We start from the raw sequence: 13464 nt of genomic DNA on the forward strand, positions 1-13464 counted from the left end.
ATTTTTTGCATTGAAAATGATAAAATGTCGGGACAATTGATTTTGTTAGTTTTTATTTCTTATCAGTGCTTTGTTAATGATGGAAGCAAAGTTGGCATTGATGATTACGATTACAAGGGGGAAGGCTTCGTTGGTCGAATGAAAGACCCCGATCATCAAACGAGTGGGTATATTTGTACAGTAACTGCTCTGAACAAATTTTACGCAGCTACTACCCACCAGTGTGCAAAAAGTGGTTCGTCATGTAAGCAGAATTAAACAAATTTATTTGAACTAGAAGTAAATTCAAGACCAATTTTTATTCCCGTTTCGAGGTTTCAGCGCTAAAAATTGCTAAAAGATGTATAAGTATTGCGGCAAATGCGGTGAGTGGTGAAACCGGTGAACACGATGAAATAGGTGAAAAGAAATCTTTCACCGCTAAATACCGCAAATCAACTGCAAAAATTTGCAGCTAAATGTCACAGCAAAAATTAGCTTGCTGTTGGATGCGGTGAAAAATTTTGATTCGTCCATTAAGCGCTGAAGCAATACATACTTTTTTCTCTGTAAAATCGCGATCAGAGTTACAACAAGAAGATTTTAGGAGTTCTTCAGTAATGATCCCGTATTTCAAAGCAGTAACTTAGAAAGTAGAAAGCCTAACCAGGACGAGGTCCGCAACCCCAAAACAGGTGTACGCCAGACGCATTTAGGTGTCAGGACAGGGGGTCCGGACTCAACAAACCGAAAATCAAGAATGGGTTACACAAATCAGACTTCCATCACCCGTAGCCAGACTGAACGAACGCAAGCCAGACCCTGGTGCAGGCCAGACAGACTTTGATAACACTGGGCAAGGCCAAACTGAGCCAAGGCAGAGCCTGGGCCAGCGGACTTAAACACATAGAAGCACCACAATAAATTTAAAATTTTTGCTGCTTAATTTTGATTCCAAAAATCAGTTTAAACAATTTATTTTTTTTTAATCAGAAAACTGTAAATCTTTTTAGAAGAAAGCACTTTTTGGAAGCCGAATGGATGCGTCTGTTCATCAATCTACAATGTGTTATTAGTTGCTAAAGAACAGTTGTTGCTTTCAAATAAGGTCAATTCAGCAGAGAATTATCGATTTTTTTGAAGTGGAGCGTTATTGTCTTGAACTGGAATTATGGGCGTTGATCAGTCAAAATAACTTGTGTGGACTCCAATTAGACAACTTTTCTGCTATTACTCTCCACCGAAGTCATAGAACTATAATGTTTTCTCAGTGGATCCAGTTTTTCATGATAGAGGATCCCGACGACAAGTTGCCAATGACTCGAATTATCTTGAATTAGCTCAAACTACCACAAAATAATCCGACAACCGGTGTCTCAGACAAAATTTTAAATTGTCCTGCATGGTTGATACATATGCTATGTTTCAACCATGCAGGACAATTTAAAGTTTCGTGATAATAAACCGAAAGTGCGACTATTCAAAACCGTGCAACTATGATCAGACCATTTAATTCCGTGATCAATTTGCTCAGACAAGCAGTTGGCACGATTCAAAATATCCCGAAATTGTTCGAAAATGCGCAATTTATGACAAACTATGATCCGATGGAACAGACTATGGAAGAATGTGCGACTATTATTCGACAATCCGGACTGTCCGAATCTGTGCGACAGATCGGACAAAATTTTTATAACTGCTGATTTTTTTTCTCATTATAAGTTTTTTTCAGGTCGCATCTACCGTGAGAATTACTGAAAAAAGTAACTTGGAAAATTGTGAGAAAGCTTTTAAAGATAACTGAATAAAATTCAAACAAAAAACAACAATTTTTGTTTTAACTGTTTCAGTTTGTTAAAAAACACTCAATGAATAACAACAAATATACCATAACTTAATATAACATTTCAAAATCTTCCGACCAATTTTGTCGATCTAAAAAAATCAAACATTTTTTGGGCAGGCGTTTGACAATACAGGTGTTGCTTGTGTTAACTTACAGCTCATGCTAATAATTCAGATAAGTCATCTGACCTATCTTCGTTAGTTAGCTTAAAGAATTTAAACTTTGAAAAGTGTAAAGTTTTTTCAATTCAGAGGGACTATGAGGCAGAATTAATCAGAGTATAAATCGAATAAGCGCGTTTCCTCACTAATATTTGACATAACAAGTCTATGACTCAAAGTGACGAAGCTAGGATTCAAATATGTGGTCTCATGATTCAACATAGCGAAATAAAACATGGTCCAAACAAAAGTATTCTAGACCATGTAAATAACATCTGGAGGTACTTCAAATCACACCTTAAAACTCTATTCATATACCCACATTTTTCAACCCGGGCTCCACCAAAACTTTTTCTGGACTGTGGGTTTGAATTTTTTACAGACCACTTTCTCCACTCCATGTCCGATAGGACCATACCTGTTTTGGTTTGCACACCTCATCCTGGGAGTTTGACTTGAAAATACTACAACTGGTCTGAAATTCGTGAACAGAGATACCTCATTCACCATCTCATGATCTAGAAATCCCGAGTCGAATTCATCTTTTAACTGTCAACAATAGTCTTTCCCATGAAGCTGATCGAACTTCGAACGTTCAAAAAATGCCAGTTTTCAGAATATTGATGTGGTCATATTAATGTCCATGATTTTTTCTGATATTTCAATTTCGTCCGATCTTTTCAACAAGTTTTAAATTTGAAAGTTGAACTTCTCACTAGTTTTTTTGCGTTTGCTTATTTCAATTTTCAGAGACACGTTATAAATATAGGTTGGGCGACTCTAACTAGGGACATTGCGAGAAACCTTTAAAAGATAACTGTTTAAAATTCAAACGAAAAAAATAAAAAATTTTTTGTTTTAACTTTTAGATTGTTGAAATTCCTCAAACACTCAATGAATAACAACAAAACTGAATATACAATTTCAAAATCTTCTGACCAGTTTTGTCCATCTAATAAAAAACTCAATCTTTTTGTCAGAATTTTGGCAATATAGGTGTTGCTTGTGTTAGCTTATCGCTCAAGCTGATAAGTCATCTGACCTATCTTTCTCAGTTAGCTCAGAAAATTGAAATTTTGAAAACTAAAAAGTTTTTAAATTTCAGCGGGACTCTGAGGCAGTATTTATCAGAGTATGAATCGAATAAGCGTGTATTTTTTCCTGAGAATTGACATAACAAGTATATGATTCAAATTGACGGCGCGACAATTCAATTAAGTGGTTTCATGATTCAACATAGCGCGCTTATGATTCGAAATAATCTTTGGTCCAAAAAAGTATTCCAGACCATGCAAATAACATCTGGGGGCTAACCAATTCCATACCCTAAAATTCTATTCATATACCCACCACTTCACTCCGGGTTCTTCCAATGCTTTTTCTGGACTGTGAGTTTGAATTTTTTACAGACCGTTTTGTCCACTCCAAGTCCAATAGGACCATACTTGTTTTGGTTTGCAGATCTCGTCTTGGGAGTTTGCGATGAAACCCAACAACTGTTCTGAAAAAGGATACCTCTAATTCAGCATCTCATGCTCTAGATATCTTACGCGGAATTGATCTGTCAACTATCAACAATAGTCTCTCTCATTGAGCTGATTTAAACGAACTTTGAACGTTCAGAAAATGCCCAGCTTTTTTAATGTAATGCCAACCGTATTTAAGACAAGCGTGATCTGATAGAACAGACAATGGAAGAATTTGCGACTATTATTTGACAATCCGGACTGTCCGAATCTGTGCGACAGATCGGACAAAGTTTTTACAACTGCTGAATTCTTTTCCATTATAAGTCTTTTCAGGTCCCATCTACCGGTAATACTCCCCTCTATTGATAATTATTTAAAAAAGTAATTTGGAATTTGTGAGAAAACTTGTAAAGATAACTGATTAAAATTCAAGCAAAATATAACAACTTTTGTTTTTTTTTTAGTTTGTTAAAAAACACTCTAAATAGCTTGTGCGGACTCCAATTAGCCAAATTCCCTGCAATTACTCTCCACTAAAAATATAGAACTATAATGTTTTCTAAGCGGATCCAGCTTTTCATGCTAGAGGATCCCGACGAAAAATTTTCCATGACTCGAATTATCTTGAATTAGCGCAAACTACCACGAATTAATCCAACCAATGGTGTTCATGTTTAAGCAATGCAGGACAATTTTATAAACCGAAAGTGCGACGATTCGCAACCGTGCAAATATGATCAGACCATTTAATTCAGACAAAAAATGTCCGTTATCAATTTGCTCAGACAACCAGTTGGCACGATTCAAACTATCCCGAAGTTTTTCGAAAATGTGAAATTTAAGACAAACATGATCCGACGGAACATACAATGGAAGAATTTGCGACTACTATTCGACAATCCGGACTGTCCGAATCTATGCGACAGATCGGACAAAATTTATAACTGCTGAATTTTTTTCTCATTATAAGTTTTTTTCAGGTCGCATCTACGGTGAGAATTACTGAAAAAAGTAACTTGCAAAATTGTGAGAAAGCTTTTAAAGATAACTGAATGAAATTCAAACAAAAAACAACAATTTTCGTTTTAACTTTTTTAGTTTGTTAAAAAACACTCAATGAATAACAACAAATATACCATAACTTAATATAACATTTCAAATTCTTCTGACCAATTTTGCCGATCTAATAAAAAAATCAAGGATTTTTTGGGGAGGCGTTTGACAATACAGGTGTTGCTTGTGTTAACTTACAGCTCATGCTAATAAGTCAGATAAGTCATCTGACCTATCTTCCTTAGTTAGCTTAAAGAATTTAAACTTTGAGAAGTGTAGAGTTTTTTGAATTCAGAGGGACTATGAGGCAGAATTTATCAGAGTATAAATCGATTAAGCCCGTTTCCTCACTAATATTTGAAATAACGAGTTTATGACTCAAAGTGATGAGGCTAGGAATCAAATATGTGGTCTCGTGATTCAACATAGCGCGCTTATGATTCGAAGTAATGTATGGTCCAAAAGTATTCCGGACCATATAATTAACATCTGGGGTGCATTTTTCAGCCCGGGCTCTACCAAAACTTTTTCCGGACTGTGAGTTTAAATTTTTTACAGACCGTATTGTCCACTCCATGTCCAATAGGACCATAACTGTTTTGGTTTGCAGATCTCATCTTGGGAGTTTGCGATGAAACCCAACAACTGTTCTGAAAAAGGATACCTCTAATTCAGCATCTCATGCTCTAGATATCCTACGCGGAATTGATCTGTCAACTATCAACAATAGTCTCTCTCATTGAGCTGATTTAATCGAACTTTGAACGTTCAAAAAATGCCCAGCTTTTTTAATGTAATGCCAACCGTTTTTTGTAATTAATTTAAGACAAGCGTGATCTGATAGAACAGACAATGGAAGAATTTGCGACTATTATTTGACAATCCGGACTGTCCGAATCTGTGCGACAGATCGGACAAAGTTTTTACAACTGCTGAATTTTTTTTTCATTATAAGTCTTTTCAGGTCCCATCTACCGGTAATACTCCCCTCTACTGATAATTATTTAAAAAAGTAATTTGGAATTTGTGAGAAAACTTGTAAAGATAACTGATTAAAATTCAAGCAAAATATAACAACTTTTGTTTTACTTTTTTTTAGTTTGTTAAAAAACACTCTAAATAGCTTGTGCGGACTCCAATTAGCCAAATTCCCTGCAATTACTCTCCACTAAAAATATAGAACTATAATGTTTTCTAAGCGGATCCAGCTTTTCATGCTAGAGGATCCCGACGAAAAATTTTCCATGACTCGAATTATCTTGAATTAGCGCAAACTACCACGAATTAATCCAACCAATGGTGTTCATGTTTAAGCAATGCAGGACAATTTTATAAACCGAAAGTGCGACGATTCGAAACCGTGCAAATATGATCAGACCATTTAATTCAGACAAAAAATGTCCGTTATCAATTTGCTCAGACAACCAGTTGGCACGATTCAGACTATCCCGAAGTTTTTTGAAAATGTGAAATTTAAGACAAACATGATCCGACGGAACATACAATGGAAGAATTTGCGACTACTATTCGACAATCCGGACTGTCCGAATCTGTGCGACAGATCGGACAAAATTTATAACTGCTGAATTTTCTTCTCATTATAAGTTTTTTTCAGGTCGCATCTACGGTGAGAATTACTGAAAAAAGTAACTTGCAAAATTGTGAGAAAGCTTTTAAAGATAACTGAATGAAATTCAAACAAAAAACAACAATTTTCGTTTTAACTTTTTTAGTTTGTTAAAAAACACTCAATGAATAACAACAAATATACCATAACTTAATATAACATTTCAAATTCTTCTGACCAATTTTGCCGATCTAATAAAAAAATCAAGGATTTTTTGGGGAGGCGTTTGACAATACAGGTGTTGCTTGTGTTAACTTACAGCTCATGCTAATAAGTCAGATAAGTCATCTGACCTATCTTCCTTAGTTAGCTTAAAGAATTTAAACTTTGAGAAGTGTAAAGTTTTTTGAATTCAGAGGGACTATGAGGCAGAATTTATCAGAGTATAAATCGATTAAGCCCGTTTCCTCACTAATATTTGAAATAACGAGTTTATGACTCAAAGTGATGAGGCTAGGAATCAAATATGTGGTCTCGTGATTCAACATAGCGCGCTTATGATTCGAAGTAATGTATGGTCCAAAAGTATTCCGGACCATATAATTAACATCTGGGGTGCATTTTTCAGCCCGGGCTCTACCAAAACTTTTTCCGGACTGTGAGTTTAAATTTTTTACAGACCGTATTGTCCACTCCATGTCCAATAGGACCATAACTGTTTTGGTTTGCAGATCTCATCTTGGGAGTTTGCGATGAAACCCAACAACTGTTCTGAAAAAGGATACCTCTAATTCAGCATCTCATGCTCTAGATATCCTACGCGGAATTGATCTGTCAACTATCAACAATAGTCTCTCTCATTGAGCTGATTTAATCGAACTTTGAACGTTCAAAAAATGCCCAGCTTTTTTAATGTAATGCCAACCGTTTTTTGTAATTAATTTAAGACAAGCGTGATCTGATAGAACAGACAATGGAAGAATTTGCGACTATTATTTGACAATCCGGACTGTCCGAATCTGTGCGACAGATCGGACAAAGTTTTTACAACTGCTGAATTTTTTTTTCATTATAAGTCTTTTCAGGTCCCATCTACCGGTAATACTCCCCTCTACTGATAATTATTTAAAAAAGTAATTTGGAATTTGTGAGAAAACTTGTAAAGATAACTGATTAAAATTCAAGCAAAATATAACAACTTTTGTTTTACTTTTTTTTAGTTTGTTAAAAAACACTCTAAATAGCTTGTGCGGACTCCAATTAGCCAAATTCCCTGCAATTACTCTCCACTAAAAATATAGAACTATAATGTTTTCTAAGCGGATCCAGCTTTTCATGCTAGAGGATCCCGACGAAAAATTTTCCATGACTCGAATTATCTTGAATTAGCGCAAACTACCACGAATTAATCCAACCAATGGTGTTCATGTTTAAGCAATGCAGGATAATTTTATAAACCGAAAGTGCGACGATTCGAAACCGTGCAAATATGATCAGACCATTTAATTCAGACAAAAAATGTCCGTTATCAATTTGCTCAGACAACCAGTTGGCACGATTCAGACTATCCCGAAGTTTTTTGAAAATGTGAAATTTAAGACAAACATGATCCGACGGAACATACAATGGAAGAATTTGCGACTACTATTCGACAATCCGGACTGTCCGAATCTGTGCGACAGATCGGACAAAATTTATAACTGCTGAATTTTCTTCTCATTATAAGTTTTTTTCAGGTCGCATCTACCGTGAGAATTACTGAAAAAAGTAACTTGGAAAATTGTGAGAAAGCTTTTAAAGATAACTGAATGAAATTCAAACGAAAAACAACAATTTTCGTTTTAACTTTTTTAGTTTGTTAAAAAACACTCAATGATTAACATTAAATATACCATAACTTAATATAACATTTCAAATTCTTCTGACCAATTTTGCCGATCTAATAAAAAAATCAAGGATTTTTTGGGCAGGCGTTTGACAATACAGGTGTTGCTTGTGTTAACTTACAGCTCATGCTAATAAGTCAGATAAGTCATCTGACCTATCTTCCTTAGTTAGCTTAAAGAATTTAAACTTTGAGAAGTGTAACGTTTTTTGAATTCAGAGGGACTATGAGGCAGAATTTATCAGAGTATAAATCGATTAAGCCCGTTTCCTCACTAATATTTGAAATAACGAGTTTATGACTCAAAGTGATGAGGCTAGGAATCAAATATGTGGTCTCGTGATTCAACATAGCGCGCTTATGATTCGAAGTAATGTATGGTCCAAAAGTATTCCAGACCATATAATTAACATCTGGGGTGCATTTTTCAGCCCGGGCTCTACCAAAACTTTTTCCGGACTGTGAGTTTAAATTTTTTACAGACCGTTTTGTCCACTCCATGTCCAATAGGACCATACCTGTTTTGGTTTGCAGATCTCATCTTGGGAGTTTGCGATGAAACCCAACAACTGTTCTGAAAAAAGATACCTCTAATTCAGCATCTCATGCTCAAGATATCTTAAGCGGAATTGATCTGTCAACTATCAACAATAGTCTCTCTCATTGAGCTGATTTAATCAAACTTTGAACGTTCAGAAAATGCCCAGCTTTTTTTAATGTAATGCCAACCGTTTTTTGTAATTAATTTAAGACAAGCGTGATCTGATAGAACAGACAATGGAAGAATTTGCGACTATTATTTGACAATCCGGACTGTCCGAATCTGTGCGACAGATCGAACAAAGTTTTTACAACTGCTGATTTTTTTTCTCATTATAAGTCTTTTCAGGTCCCATCTACCGGCAATACTCCCCTCTACTGATAATTATTGAAAAAAGTAATTTGGAATTTGTGAGAAAACTTGTAAAGATAACTGATTAAAATTCAAGCAAAATATAACAACTTTTGTTTTACTTTTTTTAGTTTGTTAAAAAACACTCTAAATAGCTTGTGCGGACTCCAATTAGCCAAATTCCCTGCAATTACTCTCCACTAAAAATATAGAACTATAATGTTTTCTCAGCGGATCCAGCTTTTCATGCTAGAGGATACCGACGAAAAATTTTCCATGACTCGAATTATCTTGAATTAGCGCAAACTACCACGAATTAATCCAACCAATGGTGTTCATGTTTAAACAATGCAGGACCATTTTATAAACCGAAAGTGCGACGATTCGAAACCGTGCAACTATGATCAGACCATTTAATTCAGACAAAAAATGTCCGATATCAATTTGCTCAGACAAGCAGTTGACACGATTCAAACTATCCCGAAGTTTTTCGAAAATGTGAAATTTAAGACAAACATGATCCGACGGAACATACAATGGAAGAATTTGCGACAACTATTCGACAATCCGGACTGTCCGAATCTGTGCGACAGATCGGACAAAATTTATAACTGCTGAATTTTTTTCTCATTATAAGTTTTTTTCAGGTCGTATCTACCGTGAGAATTACTGAAAAAAGTAACTTGGAAAATTGTGAGAAAGCTTTTAAAGATAACTGAATGAAATTCAAACGAAAAACGACAATTTTTGTTTTAACTTTTTTAGTTTGTTAAAAAACACTCAATGAATAACAACAAATATACCATAACTTAATATAACATTTCAAATTCTTCTGACCAATTTTGCCGATCTAATAAAAAAATCAAGGATTTTTTGGGCAGGCGTTTGACAATACAGGTGTTGCTTGTGTTAACTTACAGCTCATGCTAATAAGTCAGATAAGTCATCTGACCTATCTTCCTTAGTTAGCTTAAAGAATTTAAACTTTGAGAAGTGTAAAGTTTTTTGAATTCAGAGGGACTATGAGGCAGAATTTATCAGAGTATAAATCGAATAAGCCCGTTTCCTCACTAATATTTGAAATAACGAGTTTATGACTCAAAGTGATGAGGCTAGGAATCAAATATGTGGTCTCGTGATTCAACATAGCGCGCTTATGATTCGAAGTAATGTATGGTCCAAAAGTATTCCAGACCATATAATTAACATCTGGGGTGCATTTTTCAGCCCGGGCTCTACCAAAACTTTTTCCGGACTGTGAGTTTAAATTTTTTACAGACCGTTTTGTCCACTCCATGTCCAATAGGACCATACCTGTTTTGGTTTGCAGATCTCATCCTGGGAGTTTGCTATGAAAATAAAACAACTGGTCTGAAACTCGTGAAGAGGGATACATCTCATTCACCATCTCATGCTCTGGAGATCTCAAGCGGAATTGATCTATCAACTGTCAACCATAGTCTCTACCTTGAAGCTGATTTAATCGAACTTCGAACGTTCAAAAAAAAGCCAATTTTCAGAATAATGATGTGGTCATATTAATGCCCATGCTTTTTCCCCGATTAATGCAATTTTTTCCGATGTTTTCAACACGTTTTAAGTTTGAAAGTTGAACTTTTCACTAATTTTTAAAACGTTCGCTTATTTCAACTTTCAGAGATACGTTAAAAATATAGGTTGGGCGACCCAGATAGAGTGGCTCAGATAACCTGGTATTCTTTGAGAACTATCGTGATGATTCAAAGATTAAAGTCCGATTTTCTGCTAGTGACTTTTGCGTATAGTCACGAAAACTTGATCAAAACTATATTGCACGAATTTTGTTATCCGGCACTCTATATACCAATATCTGGCACTGCAGTAACCTGCGATTTGGAAACTTTCAAGTGAGTGTCGCAACTGATTATTCATTATTCTATCTGTGGGAAGTGTTTTTTGAGTTGATTTTGTCAGATCAATCAGTCAACACGTGAAATTAATGTGAAAAGAACAAAAACAAGAAAATCACGTTAATAGAAATAATACAAAAGATGCATGAATAAGTAACGAAAATTCAACTAAAAGGTCCAAATTTAGCTACTATACGATAGGTTTTAAAGTAAGACATATTGAGTTTTTTCAGCCGCGACAAAACAAGCCCAAGCGTCAGTTCTCTGCAAACACAACTATAGTGCAACTGCGCCGCTGTCTGATTATATCCCTTATACAACCAATTACGACAAAGAAAATCGGAAGGATGACTTCGCAATCCTTAAAAACCAAAAACCAGTATGGGATGGGTGCAGCAATTTCACGGGAATCAATTTATGCTCGGATAATAAGCAGGGACAAACAAACATACACACACATCCACATACATACACAAACTCATATACACACAACACACACACACCCCGGGTCGAATATTTCCGCCCAAAAAGATGTAAGAATGGGGCTGCAATTGGATATTTTCTTAGGAAAATGCAGCTCAAAACTCTTACATCTTTTTGGGCTGCAATGGTCGTCTGCCAATGGGGGGGGGGGTTAAAATGATGTAAGAGTAAGGCGGTAATAGATAAATTGTCCCCTAACTCTTACATCATTTTGCCCCCTTGACAGACCAAAAAGATCTAAGAGTGGGGGGTTAATATACCTTTTACCCACTCACTCTTACATGATTCCCCACCCCTCCTTAGCCCATTGAAGCCCAAAAGATGCAAGAGTTTTGAGCTGCAATTTCCTCAAACGTCCTCCCATTGCAACCCCACTCTTACATCATTGTATTCCTCAGATCAAATTACTCTTCACTCTTACATCATTTTCCCCGCTAACACAAATTACCCTTCCAATCTTACAAGAAAATGGGGTGTTTTTAGGCAGGTTGTTCGACCCGGAACACTAACATCACACACATACAACCCATGAATTGAACAAAAAAGACAATACTGCAATTTTTACTGGATTATATGTTCCTACTGCGACAACCCATACCATCCGCGCCAATTCCATGCCAGATCTTGGATTTCCACATCCCATTTCCAAACAGTACCATTTTTAAAATCATGAAATATCTTGCGTGATTTTTTCCATCTGGGTTTTTTTCAAAAGTCCAATTTCATTCAAATTGGAGCCAAAATCAAGCAAAGCTATAACTTTCATATCAGACCCACAAAATGGTTTCTCAGATCTTGGCAAGATCTTGAAATGATCTGGCGTGATTTTCTAAGTTACAGGGGCTACCATCCTGGAAAAATAGAATATAAGGAAGATCAGTCAGATAACAAGCACATCCATTTTCATGTTTCAGCATGACTGTTGGTGTTTTTTGTAGATTTTGTTTTCTCAGCCCAAATACATTGTTTTTTGTAGATCTTTTGTTTCTCCCAATATATTACTCCAGTTCTGAATCAAATGGTTGCAAATGATTTAGCCAATGCAATTTTTTTGTGCTGCTTCTCTATAAAATTAAAATGGCCGTGTCAATAAACTCTTCAAGAACAAAAACAATAATGTTTTGTCCTGACCAATTGTCTACTTTTTGCTTAATTTGCTTCAACTTGAACGTTGTATCAAAATTTACCAAATTACCGACGGCATTTCCAAACTCAATAAGTTAGATTTGTTCTGTAAACAAAGAAACATATAAATCTTTGGAGCCAGCATGACCGCTTTTAGCCGAAAGGAGTCCACTCTATTTTTTTAGCTTTCTAAATTTATTTTGATTTGACTTGGATTTTTGAATTTGATTTCAGATCACCAGGTTCTCTTGTCATTATTATCAACGGGAGTATAAGTGAGTAAAATCGTTGTTTTTACGGCAATGAGCTTTTCATCAGTTGCGATATCAATGAATTAACCGTGCAAATTTTCCGTGCTCACTTTTATAATTTAAATTAATAATTAAGTCATCTAACACTTTTAAGCGAGTTCTGAAACTGCCCTCAATACTTTAAGCAAAAAATTGATAATTAGATGAAAACCCGTAAAATCTTTCCATGATGCTTTTGATATCACTTTTGCTTGAGGCCGTGTCTGCCTCTGGTACATGTCAAACCGTCCACACAGATGTTTTTGGATTTCTGACTCCTTTCCCAATTTATCCATGACCAAACCTAACCATTTTTATTGTCATGCCAGTGGTCTGCAATTTTAGTTTTGTTTGGATCACGGTGAGTGAGTGCTCATAAGTTATAATAGCGTGGAGTTGTTGAAGTAAAAACAGAAAAATTTCACAAGTTTTTTTTATAATTAATGGTAGCAAGTATTTATTGGCATTTTTTGATGGCTGGAGTTTTTTATTACTGGCATTTTACAGCACTCTAGCAGAACAATAAAGACTAATCTCTTGTTCCGTTGGCCGGGATCATGAACTGAGGCTGTGAATTTTATGCGCTAAAGGTTGTGAATAAAAATGTGCTAAAGGTAGAGAAATTGGGCAAGTATTTAAAACTGCAATAAAATCTTCTAAAGTGTGGAAATTGTTTGGTGAGAAATGCGCAGCCAGGTTCAGCAACAAGCGGAATAAAATCCAGCGGATAAGTTTTTCATATTTATCTAATTCTCGTTGGCAAAAATTATTCGAGAAATGCTTTGAAAAATCATCACGCTGAGTGAACAATTAAAATATTTCGTC

General features: G+C 35.5%; 1 protein-coding gene across 1 annotated transcript in view; it reads left to right on the plus strand.

The window, feature by feature from the left end:
* LOC142348060 (uncharacterized) overlaps positions 1 to 11733 on the plus strand; it is a 14331-nt gene extending 2598 nt beyond the window's left edge. The window contains exons 2-4 of the mRNA XM_075399227.1: positions 50 to 244; positions 10975 to 11274; positions 11708 to 11733. Coding sequence (XP_075255342.1) covers positions 50 to 244; positions 10975 to 11274; positions 11708 to 11733 — 521 coding nt within the window. The remainder of the gene's footprint in view (positions 1 to 49; positions 245 to 10974; positions 11275 to 11707) is intronic.
* Positions 11734 to 13464: the final 1731 nt, after the last annotated feature.

Source organism: Convolutriloba macropyga, chromosome 10, assembly GCF_964194025.1.
Source record: "Convolutriloba macropyga chromosome 10, txConMacr16.3, whole genome shotgun sequence".
NCBI lineage: Eukaryota > Metazoa > Xenacoelomorpha > Acoela > Convolutidae > Convolutriloba > Convolutriloba macropyga.